The 22,679-nt window shown below is 42.3% G+C and overlaps 1 protein-coding gene across 16 annotated transcripts in view; it reads left to right on the plus strand.

Moving 5' to 3' along the window:
- The window catches only part of CADPS2 (calcium dependent secretion activator 2), a 347,579-nt gene that overhangs the window by 237,804 nt on the left and 87,096 nt on the right, over positions 1–22,679 (plus strand). For 8 of the 16 annotated variants that reach the window (XM_083574321.1, XM_083574330.1, XM_083574329.1 and 5 more), the window contains exons 14-17: positions 11,580–11,681; positions 12,765–12,828; positions 15,691–15,814; positions 21,569–21,589. In XM_083574321.1, coding sequence (XP_083430447.1) covers positions 11,580–11,681; positions 12,765–12,828; positions 15,691–15,814; positions 21,569–21,589 — 311 coding nt within the window. The remainder of the gene's footprint in view (positions 1–11,579; positions 11,682–12,764; positions 12,829–15,690; positions 15,815–21,568; positions 21,590–22,679) is intronic. The other 8 variants (XM_083574323.1, XM_083574326.1, XM_083574325.1 and 5 more) reach the window with 1 other exon arrangement.

Consider the following 22,679-nt stretch of genomic DNA (forward strand, 5'->3'; position numbering starts at 1 on the left):
GACCCAGCCACTATTGGCTCTCCCTTGGGAAGGGATTCAGATGACAGCCACCCAATCCTGGCACAGGCTTTTCATTCCACCCCCACCCCACCACCTCAGATGAGGATGAATTTGTGGGGTTTCTGGAGGCTGCTTCTTCTATCTCAATCCCCTAGGAAACCAACCTCTCTCCCAACACATCCAAGACACTGGATGCCCACAGGGGGACCTCTGTCACCAGAAATTATTCAGCAAATTAAAGAAGCCATCCCTGAGTACAGGCTCCTCCTTCATTGTAACTGAAGAAGAGGAGTGATGGATCCATGCTAGAGGAACAGACCTTTGACCTCCTGTTCCAGGATGCCCATTGTTGCAAGTCTTGAGCATCTCTCACTTTGATGACCCCGTTCCCCCAAAAGAGGCTAAAGTGCTACCAGAGCTACAAACTTCCACCAGATTTGTTCCAACCCCAACAGACAACAGGCAATTGAGGAAAATGGGATATATCTCTCATATATATACTTGGCAAAATATACACTTGATTCACCCACATTTTCAGCAAGATTATAGTTGCCCTGGTGCTCCCCTTTCTGGGCATTCACACCTATCCTTACCTAGAAAATCTAATCCTTCATCCCCCAACACAAGAAGAAGCATGCCATCATCTAGAAATCACTATCCCAGCCTTCAAAGCTGGCTTCATCATCAACCAACAGAAAAGCCACCTAATAATGGCCTCTCCATTTCCTCCTACAGTCCAAAAAAAATTTCCTGTAACTTCCATCCTAGAGCTTCAGTATGCTGATGACAACGTAGTGTATGCACACTCAGAGAATGACCTCCAAACCATCCTAAATATCTTTGCAGAAGCTTACGAAAAGCTTGGCCTATCACTCAACATCCAAAAAACCAAAGTGCTGCACCAACAAGTACAAACTAACCCCTCTGCAGCGCCATAAATCCAACTCAATGGTGTAACGTTGGAAAATGTCAATCACTTCTCCTACCTAGGCAGTTATCTTTCCACAAGGGCCAACATTGATGCCAAAATCCAGCATCGCCTGAGCTCTGCGAGTGCGGCTTTCTCCCAATTGAAGTGCAGAAAGTTTGAGGACTGGGACATTCTCAGGGAGACCAAAATGCTTGCTTACAAAGCTATTGTACTACCAGCCTTACTGTATGCTTATGAAACATGGACCACTTATAAACGCCATCTCCAACTCCTCGAAAGAGTCCATCAACGGTGTCTCCGAAAAATTTTACACATCGCTTGGGAAGACAGGGGGACTAATAGTGTACTGGAAGAAGCAAAGATCACCAGTGTTGAAGCAATGATTCTTCAACATCAACTTTGTTGGACTGGTCATGTTGTGTGGATGCCTGATTACCATCTTCCAAAGCAACCACTCTATTCCGAACTTAAAAATGGAAAGTGTAATGCTGGTGGTCAACAAAAGAGGTTTAAAGACTCTCTCAAGGCAAATCTTTAAAAATGTAGTATAATCACTGACAACTGGTAAACACTGGCCTGTGAGCGCTCCAATTGCAGAACAGCCTTTACCAAGGTGTCATGGGCTTTGAAAACACTCAAACTCAGGACGCAAGGGAGAAACGTGCTAAGAGAAGGCACGCTTGGCAAATCCACACTGTGATCAACTCCTGCCTGGAAACCAATGTCCCCACTGTGGAAGGGTGCGTGGATCCAGAATTGGCCTCCACAGTCACTTACGGACTCATTGTTAAAACCGTGTTTATGGAAGACAATCTTACTCGGCTACGAGTGATTGCCAAAGAAGAAGAACAGTCCGAAAACACCTCTGTGAAATTGTACATCAATTGCCAAGGTGGCATGAGAACTTGAATTGACAGTGCAAAACCTCTGATGAACTGGACAGAGCTCCACGCTCTGGACTTTTCCACTGAACATATTCCAGGAGAATCCAACACCCAGGTAGATTGGCTGAGTCAAACCAAACTAGATCTAGGGGGAATAGATGCTGCATCATCCGATCTTCTCTCAGCTTCAGAACTTCTCCGAGCTCTTCGTGGTGGACCTTTTCATGAACTAGGCCACCCAGCAGCTGCCACCGTTCTTCTCACTTCTAGGATCCTCAATCAGAGGGCTGTCATGCTCTAACATCCCCCTAGATGTGTGTTCCTCAGCAGCTTTCTCCACTAACGCCCCATTGGAGATATTTGTGGGGTTGCCACTGGGGTATTCCCTAGCACCTTTACAAGGCACTATATGCTTGATTTGCATTCATCTGCTGAGGCTTCCTTTAGGTGCAAGCCCTGCCACACTAACCTAGTCTACAGTTGGGGTCTACCCAAACTGGGTAAACTCTGGTAGATCCCAACCCAGTGACCCCATGATGCCAGTAGGAGATAGTACGGTTCGTACTCACCTGAACTGTAGAACTCTGATGGCATCATGAGGTCACTGGAGCCCACACCCTAACATGGACTACAACATGCCTCATTTATTACTGCATGTTCTCATGCTCTTTGGGCAGCTGGTGGCTGTTAATGTATTAGGAGAAAGTGGGCTTTTACCATTTGTGACATCGATGACTGTTGGAGCTTGGCTGCAAAAATGAGGGGGAGCCTCCCATTTTCCCGAACAGTTTTTTCTCCTGCCTTGTGACCAGGGTGGAGCCAGAGCCCAATCCAGTGACCTCATGATGCCAATCAGAGATCTACACTTCAGGTGAGTACCAATCATACTTTTCCTAAGTCAGGCTTGATGAGGAGAAAGACATCAACATGGAGACAAAGGAGTCTTAAAGGCCCAATGGTGAAATGGTTTGGCTGTGCTAGATGAGCAGTGTGTTCTGTTCTTAAGAGGGCCATCACATCCCTATTACCAGCTTGGCGGAGACCATATAAGGCATGTTGCCTTTCAAAAGCTGAGTGCATAGGAGTGCCATGTTTCCACTTCATACAGCAGGTAATTAATGTTTGTTTTTTATGCCAGTTTTTCTCCCAGTGTGTGGTGGACCATCTTTTTGCATAAGATGCTATGAAGAAGCTCCCTGTATTTTCTCCCTGCCCTCTGTTTTAATTTTTTCTGCTGCATTGTAGGCATACATTAACTCTACAGCCACACTTCAAAAAAGACAAACTAAATTGCTCTTGCTAGCAGTGGCAGATAGCTTTTAAAAATTAAAATGGAGTACTTTGCAATAACGTGAGTGGTGCAAGGAAATGGAGCGATTGTTGTACCGCATTTGTCTGCAGTTGTTTTGAACCACAGCTTCCACATGCATAGGCAGATTGTCATCCTCTTTTATTTTACAAGTGTCTAAGGCTACTAGATGCTATACAGCAGTAATTGGAAAAAATCACATTGCCCTGACCTTAAGGCTTGCAATCGCAATGTTACAGACAGAGACGAGAATGTGGTGGGAGGGGGTCAAGGTGAAAAACCAGGGTATATTTTAAGTTAAACTAACCAGATGAAAGACCAGGCATATATTATGTATGAAGGGAATTGGGTCAAAAAAACCAGACAAGTGGGTATGAGAATTGAATGAGAAAGAGACAACCAGTCTGGTGCCCAAAAGTGCAGAATCAGCCCCCGCAAGTTCCAAGTGGAAAATAATATATGCGGTAAAAAACAAGGCAGAGGTTCAAGGCATAAATATCAGAGATAAAGCCTAACTGCTTGAGATGATAAGAGAACAGGCCCAAATTCAGGTAACAGAGTGGATAAATGTGTCATCCCTAGCCTTCAACTAGAATTGTCTCTGGGACTTCCTTCTGCCTTGTTTCTAGTTTGTTTTAAGTGATTACTTTGTCCTGGTAGCCAACCAGTACTTGATCTTTGAGGATCACCTTTTGAGACTATTTGCCTGATTTGATTGCAGTCAGATGGCATTCACCTTTATTATTTCACTGTAGAATTGTGCCCCCGCAGTCCCATACTATTCAAGCATGTCAGGAAGATACCATGGGTGATGATAGCAAATGTCACAGAGAGATCCAGCAGATTCAAGAGGAACTGCCCCTGCCGCCGCCGCCACAGTAGTCACCCTCAAAGACTACTGATTGTGTTTTAGCCACAAAAGCAGGCCCTGGAACCAGACTGGAAAGATCCCAGATAACTCTACTTCATCCAAGAAATCCCAGAGTTGAGTTGCCACAATCTGCTATAGGAGCTTCTTCAAAAAGGAAAGTTGGAGACTAGCCAATGATTGTCTAGGATAGTGGGATACGAAGATGAGGTCTTTCATAAAGGTCTCACAACCACTTCCTTTGAGGGTACAGGGACACAGCCCTCCTGCAAGAAAGCATTTATGATCACCACAGCACATCGGGCCAGCTCTTACCAACTAGGATGGATACAGGTCCAGTCCAGATGGTTGGCATCATCCCTCCAAGCAATTTTTCCACACCATCAAATTGAACAATATGAAACTCATTCATCAAAACTGGAGAAGCATCCACACAGATCCTGCCCTTAGTGTGGAGACCATGTCAAAATGATTAAATCTGATTTTGTCCGTGTTCTGCAAGATCACCAAGGGTTGTTCTATAACCCCTTGCATTCTAGAATCTATCATAAGATAAAGGGACCCCTGACTGTTAAGTCCAGTCGCGGATGACTCTGGGGTTGCTGCGCTCATCTCTCTTTACAGGCCGAGGGAGCTGGCGTTTGTCCTCAGACAGCTTCCGGGTCATGTGGCCAGCATGACTAAGCTGCTTCTGGCAAACCAGAGCAGCGCATGGAAACGCCATTTACCTTCCCACCGGAGCGGTATCTATTTATCTACTTGCGCTTTGACGTGCTTTTGAACTGCTAGGTTGGCAGGAAGAATCTACCATACCTTCCCCAAAATAACTGTTGAATGATACTGCTAATGTAGCTGTGGCAGAAAAGCATAATTTTGCTGCCATCGCTGCCATAGTCTAGGCCTGAAAATGGGCTCCCCCCTTCTTTTTTCATGATCATTCATTTGCCACTGTTCACAGCTGCTCTTTAACCCTTCTGTTTTCCATTTGATAGCCATTCCCCACCCTGTTCCATTCTTCCTCAGGTAAACTCAGCCAATGAAGGGCTCACATCATAGATGTCGCGATGTTACAGAGGAAACCAGATATGGCTCCTTGTTGACATCACTAACTTGGCCAAATCATGTCCATGTAGGATGAAGACAGCATACAGACCACAAAATGAACGCTTTGCAGCTCTCTTCCATCAGTGACTAAAATTTGCGAAAATAAGGCCTGTGATTTATAATGAGTTATGGAAAATGTGCCCCTCCCTCTCAGCTCATGCCTTTCCTTGCCTAGTGTTCCCAAGACAAAATCGCTGTTTAGAGGTGCTAATGTTGCTCGTCGCTGCTGTCCTTAGCCCTAGATTTATATATTTGAAATATGCATGCAGTGGGCTAATTATGTAAATAGACTATAGACGTGGCAATCTAAACAGTAGCAGTGGAGGTTAAGTGAAGGTACAAAATACAGAAAAGGAGCTATTGTTTTCTTCCTCATCATCTCATCTTGTATCTAGTTCTCACGCTGAGACTTCCCATTTTGTCCCTCTCTTTCTGAAATGATGTTGGTGGGAAATACATGAAGTGCAAAGTGACTTTTTCTCCCTGCTGAGAAGCAGGTTGAATTGACAGATGCCCGGCCTGCTTCCGAGGTTGGCGTCTCACTCCCTCTCTTTGATGGAAGCTGATGCACTGAACTTTCGTCAAACAGATAATAAAAGCGAATGCCATCTCACGGGAACCAAATCAAGCCTCTTACCACCAACGTTGTCGTTTCGCCCTTTATTGTTCTTAAAGTTTTCCTTTCTTGCGGGGGGCAGAATCTGCAAAAGATGAACTGTGTAAGATATTTCACAGACTTTGGGAACACAAAACATGGAGAATTGCCTTTCCAGAGAAGAAGCTGGGCATCTTGTGAAGGCACTAAGCCATGGCAGAGCATAGTTGTACCAGTGGCGTATCTGCCTTGCTGTTTAATAGGTTTGCAGGTGGAAGTATTTATTTTTAGTGTTGCAATGTTTGCCAATGGACACAGCTTCTTAAAAAAAAGTTTCATTTCTCAATAGTTTGTGTCAGTGTCAGTTCTGAAGGAGGGACATTGGTGTATCTTGTTCTCTTCGATGTTTTGCAATCTTGAGTGTCTTGGAAACTCTAGCCTGCGCTGGTTTTCACTTTGCTTCCCGTTGCCCCTTCAGTGAATTATTCTCTGTCCTGTGGGTTATTGGAGACTGCAACAAAAAAAGAAAGGATGTGAGATGAATGTATTTGGGACTGTTTTCATTTCTATCAGTTGGTGTTTTGTAGCAGGGAAGATTAAGTCACTTAACAATTTGCATTCCCTTTGGTTTGTTACCTCTCCTGGTTGCAATGTACTATTATTTTAAGTGTTGGTGATGATAGCGCAGAAATGGGGCGAACAACTTTCTTGGCTTAAATACTGTCTATATGCCACCCATACGAAGTTCCTGTGCTTCTCTGGGAACTAGATTAGTACTAGGAAGAGGTCTTCCAGAAGGGAGGGAAAGGAAACAGTAGAAAAGCTTGGAGATACCCTTTAGATATTTGAAAGTAGGGCAAATCAACACCACTTGTGTTTGAGCTGTGGTAGAAAAACTTTAGGCAGGCCCGGAGATATCTGTATATCTTTGCAGATACAAAATTTGTGTGGTTGGCCCCAGCTGCTATCTCAGTGCAGACTTTGGAATCTAAGAAAACATAGCAGCTTGTGATCCTCAGTGGCAAAGGAAAAGCTTTCTTCCTGAAAATCTGGAGGCAGAATTCAACCTCACTTTACACCTGACTTTCAGCTCCCATTTAATCTGCACTTGTGCTAAGGAAGCCTGCTGAAAAACACTTTCTGGTAGAAGGAGGAAAAGGGTGAGGTGGGAAATACGAAGGATTTAAGGTTTCTTGGGAAGCTGAATGCTAGTCATGACCTTAGACTCATTTTCATGGCATTTTTTGGTGCAGTAGTATTTGAAAATATCCCCAGTCCATTGCTGGTTCTTAATGCTTCTAGTTATGCCTCATTTTAAAATGTGAGGAGCGGCATTTAAACTCTGCAGTTTACACCTTTATTGAGGACCTAAAAGATGAAAAAAAAGGAATGCAGTGAGAAGCTCTTGTTTTTTTCAGCATTTCTCAGCTGGAAGTATCCAGGTCAGACTGTGATCTCACCATGAATCGCTGCTATTCCAGAGAGGTGCGCTTCCTTCCTTAGGGACGGTGCCCTTTAAGAAGCAGAAAAGATATCACAGCAAGGGTCTCAAAACCTGCCTAACTGCCACCTCTCAGTGGAAAAATAATTTTAAACCTTTATTCCCTACAAGCTTAGACAAGGGAAGACAAATTGCCTTGTTCCTGATGGGGTTGTCTTTGTTTCAAACCATACACAATTTTTTTTTTGGGGGGGTGGGTATTGTTCACTTTTACTATTCTGAGGTACAGGTCACTGCATAGTCAGTGAAAATGGATCTAACAAGCTCTTTGAAAATCCTAGGTGTTGTCAGCAGAGTTTTGTACGACAGCAGAGTCAGGTAGAGACATGACGGGCTGTGAGGTCTCCCATGTGCATGTAGCGAATCTCCTCTTACGGCAGGTTAACAGATGGTGACATTATCCTGGCTCACCTTTCTCACTTGTCACTATCAGGACCCCTGGCGCTCTCCTGTCACACGTGCGACACGCTGCAGCGAAGTTTAACATGACAGAAGTATTTCCTTTCTCGCTGCAGAATGCAATTTCTCCTGACAGTCAAATCAGACAGAGGATTTTACCTGTATCTCAGCACGTTCCATCTGTCAGAACGCCGAGGTAACGGTGTCGTGGCATTCACTGCAAGGGAGGAGTGAAGTTCCTTCTTCTTTCACATTGCATTTATGAAAGAAAAGAGTGATGTACACATCTTGGCAGTGTCTGATGAAATTGCTGTCCTTGAAATTTATCTTTAAAGATGAAAAGCACGTTGGGCTTCATCACCTGACAGGCCACAAGTAGAATTTATTCAAGAGAAGAGAGGAGCCGGCTGTGTGCCTATTGGTGCAGCAAATCGTGTCATGACCAAGCGATCACATTCAGTTCTTGAGAGCTAAAACGTCCAGCTAATATTTGCTTAAATCTTTCCTGATATTTTTGATAGTTAAGTTATAAATAACATGGACGATATCAGCTATATAATACTCTTTTTTCACTGATGTATGCTGCAGGAGAATACCTGGTTGTATCTTAGGTAAGGGTGTGTGCTGGAAAGGACTAACCTTGGTTTAGATCTCACTTTACAGGGACACAGGTGGCACTGTGGTCTAAACCACTGAGCCTCTTAGGCTTGCTGATTGGAAGGTCGGTGGTTCGAATCTGTGTGATGGGGTGAGCTCCCGTTGCTCTGTCCCAGCTTCTGCCAACCCAGCAGTTCGAAAGCACACCAGTAAGAGAGTGTGCTGGAGAGGACTAACCTTAGTTTAGATCTCATGTTAGCCCCAGCAAGCATGGTGGAAGTTGTCCAGGGATGGTGGAAGTTGTCCAGGGAATGAAGAACTAGATTCAGAGGAAGGACCAAGTGGGTTGACAGAGGAGTTGTGAGGGGCCCAGTCTGGTTCTAAACCACTGCAGGGGGCAAAGAGTTAACCCCCCTGTCCTTCCATGCTAGAGATCCAACATGGATTAGGGCCCCTCTGTTGGCTTCTGTAAATAGATATACAAATATTTAAGGGCAGAGCCCTCAATCTGTTCCTGTCTACATAACTTTAAACTACATTCATATTAGTGTGAAAATGGGAGGGAAGGTCAGATAGTACCTTTTTTCATATATAATATTGCACCCACACATGCAAAGTCCCATGAGGAATGGGGTCAGGGGACAAAGAGAGAAAGAATTCAGGCAGAGAAAGAACATTGCACACAACTAATCTAACTTCTGCCAGGGCTTTTCCCTGGTAGTAGTGTTTGTATGTAATAATAATAATAATAATAATAATAATAATAATAATAATAATAATAATAATTATTTATACCCTGTCCATCTGGCTGGGTTTCCCCAGCCATTCTGGGTTACTCACAACAAAATATTAAAAACACGACAAAACATCAAACATTAAAAACTTACCTAAACAGGGCTGCCTTCAGATGTCTTCTTAAAGTCAGGTAGTTGTTTATTTCCTTGACATCTGATGGGAGGGTGTTCCACAGGGCAGTCACCACTACTGAGAAAACCCTCTGCCTGGTTCCCTGTAACCTCACTTCTCGCAGGGAGGGAACCACCAGAAGGCCCTCGGAGCTGGACCTCAGTGTCCGGGCTGAACGATGGGGGTGGAAACACTGTGTCACCCTCAGCAATCAGAGATGGGATTGAGATACAACAGGAGGTGTGCTTCTAGCTCTTGGAGTTGTACAGCAAAGGTACCACTGGTACCACTGACAGAGACTCTTATCAGCCCTGTAGATAATATCTACGCTTATTATGATCTTGCCACAGTGCAAGAGAGAGAAAGATGCGAATGACCAGAAATTTAGGAGAGGATCTCTTGTTCTTGCTTTTCGGCATTTGAACTGACATTTCTAAATAGGCACACGACATGTTGCCGTGTGCTCTGGGCTACTCTAATCCATGAATAAAGGAGACAAAGATTTTGTACTTTACACTATATTCAGTTGTGTATTCTATGTGGCTGAAGGAATGGCTAGATGTTCAGATTTCTGCAAGCCTTTTGCCAACATTCTGTGTACTTTGATGAATCCTGCCAGACCTCATTCTGAGACACACACACACCCAAACAATAGCCAAGAATAACATTCCACTACAAAAGGATGAATCCAAAGAACTGCAGATTGTATGTGTTGCTTTTGATGCTTATGTTGCATTTTCCGGTGTGCAACATGGGCTTTCCAGGTGGGGTAAACTCTGGGGATCTGGCACACATTTCACCAAGCTATTAACATTGAAAGTTGCCAATTGCAATTGAGCTCAAGCTGACTGGTTTTATTTGAGTTCTCTGTTTGTAAGACAAAGTAGATCACGTGGACTGGTCTCTTTTTTTGAATTCAGTGACCTAACAGGTATTATACACATGTGTACTTATGCTGTCATAGATGAGCAGGCATTAAGGAATGCGGAAAAAGAAAGAAAGGGTACAACCCAAACAAAGAAAAGAGGACATGATGGGGAATTATGAAGGCCATGGTGCTATTCCATCAAATACCTGTAAGTTCAGGTTGCTAAATTAAAGTTGATTTGGTGCTGTCACGCAACAAACCTGCTCAGAATAAAATCACTTAACAATTGCACTAAGGAAAGCAATGGGGGGAAATGCCTGGGAAAGGACAGGATAGCAATTACTTGACATGACATTTTATAACCTCCTTGCATACAAATGGAAATGGATGCTTAACAATTAGCCGACGTTGCCAAATCTCCCTGCAGACTTCGTGCGGCAAATAAATCAGAATGATTTCATCTGAAAGTCACCTAAAGTTACCTTCTGTTCTGCACATGGACATCGTTAACTGGATTTGAGTCACAGGCCAATAATCCAGAGAAAGAAAAATGCATTACATATCTACTCTTGTGGACAGATCCAAACTGAACAGCAAAGTACTGGAAAAAAATGGGTCCAATATAATAAATTTCAGGTGGTCAGATTTGATTTGATTTCATAGTTGAGTAAAGGCATTTAACCACATCTCTAAATGGACAAGGAGGGACTTGGATCTTTACAAAAGAAGGAAGACCTCACTGCCTTCTGCCCTGCTTAAACCCAAAATGCAGGGGTAGGGGACATGCAACTTTCCATATATTGTTGGCCTACAACTCACATCATCTGAAGAATGGCCATGCTGGCTGGAGCTGATGGGAGTTGGAGTCCCAGCAACATCTGAAGGTTCCCCATCTCTAACTTAAAAGAACGAGAGACTGGGACCAGCCGTGAAGCAGTATGCCTAAGGAGAGCATGATAGTTGAACATTGTTTTCTCGATGGTGTCACCCTTGCTTACCATCACATTAGGGAAATTGTGGAGTTTGGGATCAACGTCAATAGTGTGATGGAAGGGTGCTCAGAGAAGCCTTCTTTCATAGCATTTTCATGAACCGATGTGAAATGTATATACATTACAAAGCTGCCTGCATTTACCAGACATGTGGTCCATTAGGAACTAGGCTTTAAATTGAACAGCTTCTAACCTCATTCCGCTCTACCTGTTTTGTCGTCTCTGTGGGCCACAATATTAGTGGCTCTTAACTGCTCACTGCTCTTTAAGTTCTGAACTGGACTCCTCTTCACACCTTGAAAATGTATTTTAATTATTTTCAATTGTTGCGTCCTCTGTTATATGTACGTGACACAGTTAGCAGCTTATTTAATTTCACACTTCTGCTGCACCATTCCTCTCAAAGAGCTGTCTCGGTAGTGTATGACTTCTAAAAGGCTGTGTTATTGCCATCAGGGCTTTGTCCCCTTTACTCCTTTTGATGCTGAAGTGTTATGTGAAATTATAACTGGTAAACTATAAGTGCCTATGTTTTCAAGGTGATGCATTAATGAATTAATGACACGATTACCACTGTTCTGTCCTTAAACTTATGATGCGTTTTTTTAAAACCTGTACATTTCAGACCAGATGGAATTGGAACGGTAACCATTGAAGAGAAAGAAAAGTTTGAAGATATTAAGGAAAGGCTTACTTCTCTTTTGGAAAACCAGATTAGCCACTTCAGGTAAACATTTGCATACTGCAAGTTTGACATGCCTATTGCTATGAGGAAAGAAGGAGATGGTGAATTAGGGTTTAGATCCTGGTGCAATCTTAAATTTGAAGGCCGTTCAGTTTTTATAAACCAACTAAGGCCTTTGAAGAGGAATATCACCCTTCCTGTCAGTTGGTTTTTTAAAGCATCAGACATTTACGCTACCTAACGTTGCAAGTCGCATGTGAATTTTGCCCATTCTGTACCAATTTATGCCAGTCATGCAAACAGATCAGAGACTTGCAAGCATGGATGGTGCAGACCAAAAATATATAGCACAAATGACCCCTCCTTTAAAAAAATATAACTTTCTCACTTAACACTGATTTTGCCTATCAATCATTGTTATTTGTCCTTGGTAGAGAGCGAATTGTTTACACTAGGCATGTCATACTGATTTGGAATGTGAAATGCAACTTTATGACAAGTAGCGTTTCTGTGTATCTTACATCTTTTATATGGTAACAAAAGAAAGCACAAAGGACAGGGCAAAAATTGTGCAAATAATCTAAGAATATTTGGGCAAGAAAATGCAATACCTGCAGCTCCCATAAACCTAAATGTAGCCTGCTTATTTCTAAGTAATTCTGTATGGGATTACACTGCTAACCTGTTAATCTTGTTGATTTAAACCCCTATGAAATCTCAAACAATACTAATAATTGGGGTAGTACAGATTTTACTTCTGACCCAGTTCCATCTTGGAGCCATCCAAATAGAAATGAAAACCCACATTAAAAGCATCCATGAATAAAAGTGTTTGGAGAGCAGGAGATTGGCAGGAGAGAGTCAATTATACCGCTCAAGGCAGGAAATAGTACAACTTTGGGATTCTGTCCCTTGTGCCCACCCACCTATGCCCCCAAAGGAGCACATACTTTTCTAAATAATTTAAAAAGAAATATATACAAATGTTTTGTCACACAGAGGTGCATCTTTAGCTGAGATTCCTGCAATTCAGGAGTTTGGACTAGATGGCTCTTGGCCGGGCTCCCTTCCAACCGTACATTTCTATGATTCTAATAAAGGGTCTATCTTTTGTCTATCTTTTAGGTATTGTTTCCCTTTTGGGCGTCCAGAAGGAGCGTTAAAAGCTACACTTTCATTACTCGAAAGGGTACGTTCTGAGTTTTATTTAAGTTTTTTCAGTATGTGTGTATGTTTTAGAAATTGACCAAAGTGTACACATTACCTACTTTGGTATTATTTCCAAAATGTTAATTTTCCCCGTGGGGGGGGGGCAGACACCTATTTAGTACCGAATCAGTTGAGTAGAACATGACTTTAAATATTTTTAGACTCTTTTAAATCAGTCGTGGGATTCATATCTTTAGAATTCTCTTACATAGCAATATATTTTATGGAGGAATTCTCCATGGAAATAAGCAAAGTCTTTCATGCTCATAAAATGTAATCCCTAAAAAACGTAAGTAAAAGTCTGTTGGATCAGTCTACAGGTTGACCTAGTTCAGTATAAGGCTGTTAGTGGCGACGACCCATGATAACTCGTGTTTAAGGAAATTTGCCTTTACTGCATACTGCTTTATTAAATACCGTATTTTTCGCCCTATAGGACGCACTTTTTCCCCTCCAAAAATGAAGGGGAAATGTGTGTGCGTCCTATGGGGCGAATGCAGGCTTTCGCTGAAGCCTGGAGAGCGAGAGGGGTCGGTGCGCACTGACCCCTCTCGCTCTCCAGGCTTCAGGAAGCTATCCGCAAGCCTTGGGAGCCTGCGGGAGTTCCCGCGGGCTCCCCAGGCTTGCGGATAGCAGCTTGCATCCCGAAGCCTGGGGCGCGCTGAGCAGTGTGCCCCGAGCTTCGGGCAGATATCCGCAAGCCTGGAGAGCAGCCTGTTCTGGGGGCTGGGGTTGGGGGAAGCTCGGGCTTCCCCCGCCCCAGCCCCACGCCTGGGGGGGGGGAAATAAATTTTTTTGCCTTTATTCCCCCCCCCCAAAAAACGCTAGGTGCGCCCTATGGGCCGGTGCGCCCTATAGGGCGAAAAATATGGTACCTTCCATTGCTACACTCTTCAAGAAATCTTAGGAAGCTCATGAACAATGTCCAGAGAGCTAAATTCAGACCTAGGAGGCATGGGTTCAAACAGAGGTACCACAGGTGGTGCTGTGGTCTAAACCACTGAGCCTCTTGATCTTGCCGATCAGAAAGTTGGCAGTTCGAATCCCTTCAATGGGGTGAGCTCCCATTGCTCTGTTCCAGCTCCTGCCAACCTAGCAGTTCGAAAGCTTACCAGTGCAGGTAGATAAATAGGTACCGCTCTGGCGGGAAGGTAAATAGCATTTCCATGGGCTCTGGTTTCTGTCATGGTGTTCTGTTGCGCCAGAAGCGGTTTCGTCATGCTGGCCACATGACCTGGAAAGTTGTCTGTGGACGAACGCCAGCTCCCTTGGCCTGAAAGTGAGACGAGTGCCGCACCCCATAGTCGCCTTTGACTGGACTTAACCATCCAGGAGTCCTTTACCTTTACCTTTTTACCAACTTGAATAAAATATTGGCCGATCGTCTTATCTTAGCCGCACCTACTCTTTTGTGGCCTGTTTCAACCCAATACCAGTCTCCAGCGTCATTCTTGTGGCTTTCCCTTCACCTTCCACTGCCATTATTTTCCTGTGCCGGCAATGAGGTATTTTTCTTATTGGATTTTGTGTGGTAGAGCAAATCCAGATTTAAGTAAAGAAAAAGTATGGACTGGCATCTTGATGATGACGACATCATGCGGATGCCGTGAAAAGCTTCTGAGTAGGAGCAGCACCCTATTGCGTGTGTAGGTCCCCAGGCCACCCCTCAAATAACTTCACACATAACACGTAATTTTAGTTTTGGTTTTTGAGCACTATTTTGGCCACAACTTTATTAAAATACAAAATCAGTGAGTGGTTGTTTAGACATTGGTTATGACTATCTGTCCCCCCGCCTGGGACAGAACTGATATCCCGAGGTCCTATCGGTAGCCAGTAGAAGGGAAAGTCAAACTTGGGGGTCATTTGAGCTAAGCGTCGGACCCACGCCGCTCACCCCAGCAGCTCCCCGAAAGCTTGCCGGCCCTGGTCCCATGACAGTGATTGGATGAAATCGTGGCAAGCCCCAGGATTCCTTTAACGAAATTCCCTTCAGCGCAATAGGAGGGGCAGACACAGCCTATCCTAACCCCTCCATCACCAGCATATTATAACCAATGCCTAACCGCAACCTTACAAGTTGTGACGAATTGCTGAGTAGTAGGCAAAAACCAAATGGCACAGCCAATCACCAAATGGCAAAATTCCTACTAGGCCCCCACTCCAAAGCAGACGACCCCATGACAGGCAAAGCAAGGTCAACCGGAAAAGAGGGCGGGCGGGCGGGTGATCCGATGCACCCAGAGTGCACCAATATTTAAAGACTATGGTCCCACCCACCCAATTTGCAACATACAATTTGCCCCAGCAACCCGGTTACCCAATCATAATGCCAGGCAATAACTATTAACCTGCCTGGCAACAAGAGGCCTGGCGTGGCGGCCCACACCGCAACAAGTGCTCTCATTTATTGGAGAACACGCTTTCCACAATAAACTGCCATGTGAAAGCTCCCTGCAAGTGCTGTAGATGAACTCAAGCCAATTGATGTTTTCTCATCCTTTCCCCTACCCCCCCAATCTTTAATGTAAAGATAGTTTGACCTTATGAACAGCTGTAAATATTACAAGATAACATGTATGTTAAGTACTGTGTAAACACTTGTTTTAGCCTTGTGTTTCATTTAGAAATGGTGTCTGCAGGTAGGCAAGTCTATGTTATGGCCTAAATGGCTCCTTTTCACTCAAATCTGCAGAGATTAATAGCTAAGTCGATTAGCGACTTCCTTTTCTTTCAGTCTCTAATTGCCAGCAAATCTAAAACAACTATTAGTATATGTTGAAACCTTTTCTCTTGGGGGGTTATGGTAATGTGTCTAACTCGAGCACTGTCTTTGACGCAGGTTTTAATGAAAGATATTGCCACTCCCATACCAGCGGAAGAAGTGAAGAAAGTGGTTAGAAAATGTCTGGAGAAAGCAGCCTTGATCAATTACACTCGGCTTACAGATTATGCCAAAACAGAAGGTTAGTACAGCAATCAGCTAGCTACCAGAGTGGCTGCAAAAGCTATCGGCGCCTATTAACTGAATATATTTTGTGAGCAGCCTTTTCTCTTTCCTGAGCAAAACCTGTACCACAGCAAGGGGAAATATCTCATTAAAATCTCAGCTGGTGAACTACTGAGCTTTTTCCTATTCATGGCTTTAATATACCTCCTGGGACCGTGCTTGAATGAATGATCTTTGCTTTGTGCTGAAGTTCTCCTTTGTCCTTTATTTTAAGGGTAGTTTTGTGTGTCACATAACTGGCCCAAATCAACCCATTCTAGAGGGTACTTTCTTGCCCAGTTTTAACATTTGAACTTAGTTGCATAAGGAAGAGACATTGGGCACTCCGGAGCCATTGAATATAGCCCCTTACCTAGCTCCAGTTCCCTGGTTGCCCCTTGCTTATTAATGAACCGTTAAGAATACACATAATGAAATCCATCTCGAGTCCTCAGCCAATGGGCTCACTTACGTGTGAAGCTAGAGAAAGCTTTCTTCCAATAGGAGAGAGTGGACTTTTTTGAAATTTCCCTTTTGTGTGAGTAGTGTTTTAACCCGCAGGGGTGGGGCAGGGTGTCTCAGATGATAAATAATCATTTAAATCTTGAATAGAAACCAGATACATTTATATAACATAAAATAAAGGGGCTTGCAACATCAAGAATTGTTGGTGAATTATTATTATTATTATTATTATTTATTACTTATACCCCGCCCACCTGGCCAGGCCTCCCCAGCCACTCTGGGCGGCTCCCAACAGCATATTAAAACATGATAAAACATTAAACATTTTTTTAAAAACTTCCCTAAAAAGGGCTGCCTTCAGATCATCTTCTTTATATGCAACAAGACTTGCAAAGGAACACAGGATGATACAGATATTCATCTGTACTTTTGCTGCCAGATTTCCACCATCTCTTTGGTTAAATGGGGAAATGTTAGGTTTCTGACTTGATAATCAGCTTGATCAGTTGGGGCTTGAGCTCCCCAAGACCATTTCCAGAAATGTTGAAAATTGCAAACAGGTACTTTATTGTCTATTTCACATTGCTTTGTATTTCCACATTACCTAAGATGATGTGGTGTGGTTTTTTTATTCCACCACCACCTATAATCTTTAAGAAGAAATCGGAAACATGATGGAGTTGTAATGGGTTATTTTACAAAGCAAAGTATGGAACATATGACGCTGTGTCACACCGAATCAGATTGTTGGTCATCTCAGTCTCAGCCTACCCCATCTCAGTGCTCTTCAAATGTTATTGGACTCCAACTCCCATCAGCCCCAGTCAGTATGGACAATGGTCAGGGATGATGGATGCTGTAGTTTACAACAATTTTTTGTGTGTGTGCGTGTGTGTACCAATATTGTTCCAATAACAGCCTCATTATAACAATACCAATTTTATCCAATTAATGCTAATTATTCAAATGTCAAATTATACAATTTAATTAAACTGGGCCCCCTGCATGCTAGAATTGATGAGTTCATTCTTCTATATTTTTTCTGTGTTCCAAATTGTTAATAATTTTCATTCCATCCAGATGTAAGAATCTCCTATATAACAGCTACTATCTTGTGATTTCAACTTGTGTTGGTATAATAGGTAATTTATAAAGTTTTAAGTGAAGAACTTCAGCTGTAATCCTCATTCTTTTCTGGGTGTGACAATTTCCCCCATGATGTTTTCCTATCCATATATGGGTGTTGAATCCTTATTCGTTCAACTGTTGATGGTTCCTATCATGTCTTGGGAGAAGCTATTATCTCACAGTTTCCAAAAGTCACTGCATCGCTTCGTCCCGTGATTTGCCTTCCAATAAACAAGCCATCTTGGCCATTTTTCCATCCTAGAAAGAACGGTCTGAATCCAGACTGCAGATAGTTAATCCAAAAACTTCTATTCTCACAGCTGGTAGAATCCTTTCCTTCCTGCTGCTGATTTATGCCCATTTATCCTTATCTCATACACATTCCTTTGTGGATAATGGAGGTTAGGGAAGATTTTGCTCTATATTTTCAAAGCACAGCATTTCTTCACCCCTTCCCTCTCAGCTCCTTTCTCTCAAACATGCAGTTCCAATTTTGTTAAATTCCACATTGTACAGTAGTACCTCAGTTTTCGAATGTAATCCGTTCTGGAAGACCGTTCGACTTCCAAAACGTTCAAAAACCAAGACACAAAGGGCGGTCTGCAATTTCAATGGAGAAAATGGGGGGGGGGGGGACTCAGCGGAAGCCATTTGACTTCCGAAAAGTGTTCAAAAATGGAAGCAATTACTTCCGGGTTTTCGGTGTTTGAAAACCAAAACGTTCTGCTTCTGAGACGCTCAAAAACCGAGGTACCACTTTATTCCATCCTTACTTGTGCAGATATTTTAAAATAAAACTTGCATTCTGGGGCGGAGGGTTGCCATATCATGAATGTAGAGGAAAACCTTAAGTAAGCAAACCGTGGGCTCCCTCCCCGTATTGTCTCTTTCACCTAATGAAATCCGCTCTCAATCCAAACCTTTTACATCCTTGTAGCTGGGTTGTATTTGCGGTTTCTTATCCCATCGTCTCTGACACGCACCTGTAGTTTACTCCAATTAAAGTCCAATTAGCAGGATAAACTGTGCTTCCAGGAACAGGATTGGGGGGTTGTGGCAGCCAGAGTGTTCCATGCACCCAGTGTCTTTGCCTGCCCTCACATTCCATGGGGAATCGAGTGCCAGACCTCAAGGCAAACTTCAGATGGGAGCCTGATTCCTCTTCCAACTGAAGAGGAATGCAGATGATGAAATTCCCCCATCAATATCTGATTATCTCCATCTCTCTCTCTCCTGCTATGTTGGGAGAGTCTCCATTCTTGGCGGAGGTAATTTGCAACGTCTTCATACTAAGCATAACAATAACATGAGTTGTTTAAAATTTATAATTTGGTGGAAGCCATTGTATAGATTATTTTTTTTCTAATCGCATGCTCAGTATATTCTGCAACAGTTTATTTTTAGCATGACTGAAATTGTAGTCACAAATAATACCAAAAGCAGGGGAGAGGAATGGTGCCGGTTGTATTTAACAATTCGTTTTAACTTATTTTCCCGTCTCTTCACCATCACTGACAAACATGAGTTAGCCAATCTCTTGAGTGATTAACCAAAAAAATAAAGCCATCTCATCACTATAGCAACCGATATTATATCATGGGAATAACAACATGAAAGCACCTCAGTAACCAGTTTATCATAATTAATTAAGATATCATGTTGTGTTTAAATGAAGGAGGATATATGTGGATCTTTCTGAAAATGAGAAAGATACCTTTTCACCTTCAGCTAGCATCCTATGCATGCTTGCAGCAGGGGGCTCTTGCTGTTCAATTATCTAGAGTTTTTAACAAGCTTGTTTGGCATAATTGGTGTAAAAATAGAAAGTTTCTAAAAGAAGGCACCCAAGCTGGGCTGAGAGTCAAGCAAAGTAATCTTAGTGTGGAGCTCATTGTTTACAGGTGATATAAATATGTCATTCCTTAGATCCTCTGAAACTTTACAGAAATGTGAAAAAGGAGTCACATTACAAAGTACAATGTATTTTTTATTTTATTTTTTGTCGTGGGGACTAGGTATGAAAGCTCACAGACCAGGGCATGAGCTGCAGCCAAGTATATCTGAGTGCCTGAGTGGAAGACTGGTGGGGCGGAGGCAGGATCCTATATGTGCCCCCCTTGAGTTGTGGGGAAGAAAAGCATGAACAGAATTAGTTCTTGACGGAAACAGGAATTCCATATTGACACTCCCAGGAAAAAAAGGCCATATAACTGGCTCAGATTATTGCGTTTAAGTGATTTGAGTCAACAGTGTAAAGTACAAAAACCTAAACGGAAACAAAAGATAAGTGAGGCCCAACTCTCTCTCTCTCTCTTTAATTAAAGGTTTCTTTCATACAGTAAATAACAACAAAAATATCACTTTATTTCATCCAGAAACATGGGAAGACTTGAGATTGGTAGCGTTAATAAATTCCCACATTCAGCTTCCTTAGGTGTTCCTGGGTCCTGGAATCATAAGTGAGGGAGAAAAATGTCTGTCTTTCCACTTTCCCCCCAACATTCATAATGTTGCTCCCTGTCCCACTGCCTAGTTTTCTTCCTAAACAGCTCCAAATACTGTATCCTTTCATATGAATATGCACATGGAACTTTCATATGCAGTGCATATGGAACTATGCATTGCAATTCCTTTTCAAAGTGAACATGCCCATAGGGGCTAATTTATCAGTTCCAAAATTTTACAAACAGAATCCAGTTTTTAAGAAGATTTCTGTACAGGCATTTCTACTTTTCCTCAAACATTTATTAACTGTAAGCTTAACATGGGATCCCATGTTTTTCTCCTTCACTGGCCAAGAGTTAGCCAACAAGCTGATTTCCATGCTTTAGCCAGTGAAGCGCATGGTATTGTTAACATGTTCACAACTAACACAACACGTTCCTTTTGAACCTGCCCCTTTATTGCTCCCAGTAACATTGCTGGGGAATTAATTTGCCTCACATACCATAATTGTATCCTTGATACCTTTTACAATAATAAGTCAGTGTTGTTTTTCCTCTCTTAGATCTCCAATACATATTGGATATATTTTGACACGTTTTTGCTATTCTCATAAGCATTAAGTACCAGTATTCTTCCAAAATATTTTCAATTTTCTTCTGTCACTGAAAGACTGAATTCTGTCACATGCTTTTATCCCTAAGTCATTCCTTTTAGTTGTATCCAGGAGTATTCTATAGATTTTCAATGTGAAACCTTTTGTTATATCAGCTTTTTCATAAGACGTCAGTGGTCTCTTTATGTTCACAAAGTCTCTTTGAGAATATTTTTTTTGTAGTAAGTGACAAATAAGTGAAATATTAATAATAGTATACCCTGCAGTTATTTCTAATTTGTAGATAACGGGAAAGGATAGCTGTAGACAGTGATTTCTTTATCTGCACTGATGATGCAGTTTTCAGTCAGGGCAGGGGTGAAGTTTTGCAGCCCTGCAGAAATGCGTTCCCTGTCCATGGCTATCAGACAACAATTCAACACAAGCAAAACTATGTGAATTTGCTTAGTATGTATAATTCATTCAAGTTGCACAATCCAGTTTTTCTTGGCATACAATTTCAGGATATGTTTTTAATTCAGAGTACCCACAGTCATCAAATACTACCATTTTCTTAGCAAAATAGATACCATACCTGACTGACGGCCTGCCAAAGTTTGCTTGTATCAGTTCACTTGGCTGCTGGTGACAATGGAATGTTTAAAAACGTTGATCTTTTCTCTGATTCACATCTGCAGTACGTTTAATCCAATCATTATTTTTGGTTGTGAAAAAACATCCAATTATTAATCGCAGGAAATGGTTTTCTTGTTGGTAGCGGAGCATATTTCACAGAAGTTAACAAAAACACTGTTCAGGCTTTTCCATATGAAGAAATATAATGCCCATTATAGGATAGAAAATAAAGTCACAGACATCATTTATTTTCTTGCTGATCCCATATGAAAATTATGTCGTGAACTTAATTATCAGGATGAATTTGTTGTCTTTTTAACAGGATATTAAAGAGGTTGTATATTTTTGGTTGCTAGAATAAACTGATTTCTTATACATTACAGCTTGACTTACATAATGGAGGTAAACTAATACTACTATTTTCTGCTTCTCCCTCCTCCCTTTTCTCGTGCCCTTTCATTTAAGCTACAAATGAAAAGGATCCAGGTGACTGCTGTGTTAATTGTGTGCATGTGTGCATGCATGTATTTAAGTGTTCATTGCGGCTTTATTAATTGTACAGTGTAACAACAACAAAATCAGTGCATGCTTATTCAGAAGTAAGACCTATGGGACTTACTGCCACCTAAGTATATATGGGCCCTCTGGCTAAGTCACCGGGAGCGTTGTATCAGAATGGAACAAGAGCCCTCTCTATGTGTTGTAGTCAAGGAGAACTTGTGACAAGGTTGTGGATCTCTGCCAAGTTGCCCCTCCACATCCAGTTCAAATGTCGGAAAGGTGGGAACCTTCATACAGACTTCCATGTGATCTACAGTTCCATATCACGTGTCAGCCTTTTCATGCGAAGGCTTCCTCTTCCCCCTAGACATTTGCACTGGGCATGCAAGATCCAAGATCACATATTCTCCATAACTGTTAGCATTACGCTTGAAGAAGGCTAGTGTCTATCACAATTTAAGTTATCTCACCGGCAGACGCATTCTAGGGGGAAGTTATTACCATGGACAAAATATTTTAGAAGATTGTATAAATGTTTTAGCTTCACTTATAGAAGATTGCATCTCACACATAACAAATTGACCACAGTATCAAATGATAATAATATAATATGCAGCATTTCATTTCCTAAATGAACAATTAAAATGGCACTGCAGTAGCTTTACACCTATATGTTACCTCACAGACCGCCTCTCTTCATATAAAATATCCTGGAATCTGTGTTCACCATCTGTGGCCTTCCTTTGTGTGCCTCTTCCATGTGAGATCCAGAGGGTGGCTACATGAGAAAGGCTTTTTCTGCAGTGGCCCCCTGCTTGTGGAATGCTCTCCACAGGGAGGTTGCCGTGCGTTTTCATTATATATATTTTAGGCGCCAGGTGAAAACTCTTCAACCAGGCCTTTGGCTGATTAATATCCTACAGCCTTTTAAATGTGTTTGTGGGAAGGGGGGAGTATTGTTTTGTTGTTTTGGTTTAATTATTTACATGTGATTTATTTTGTATTTTATTCTGTGAGCCACCCTGAGATCTTTTGATGAAGGGTGGTAATAATAATAATAATAATAATAATAATA

Source organism: Podarcis filfolensis (assembly GCF_964270895.1).
Source record: "Podarcis filfolensis genome assembly, chromosome: 10".
Taxonomy (NCBI): domain Eukaryota; kingdom Metazoa; phylum Chordata; class Lepidosauria; order Squamata; family Lacertidae; genus Podarcis; species Podarcis filfolensis.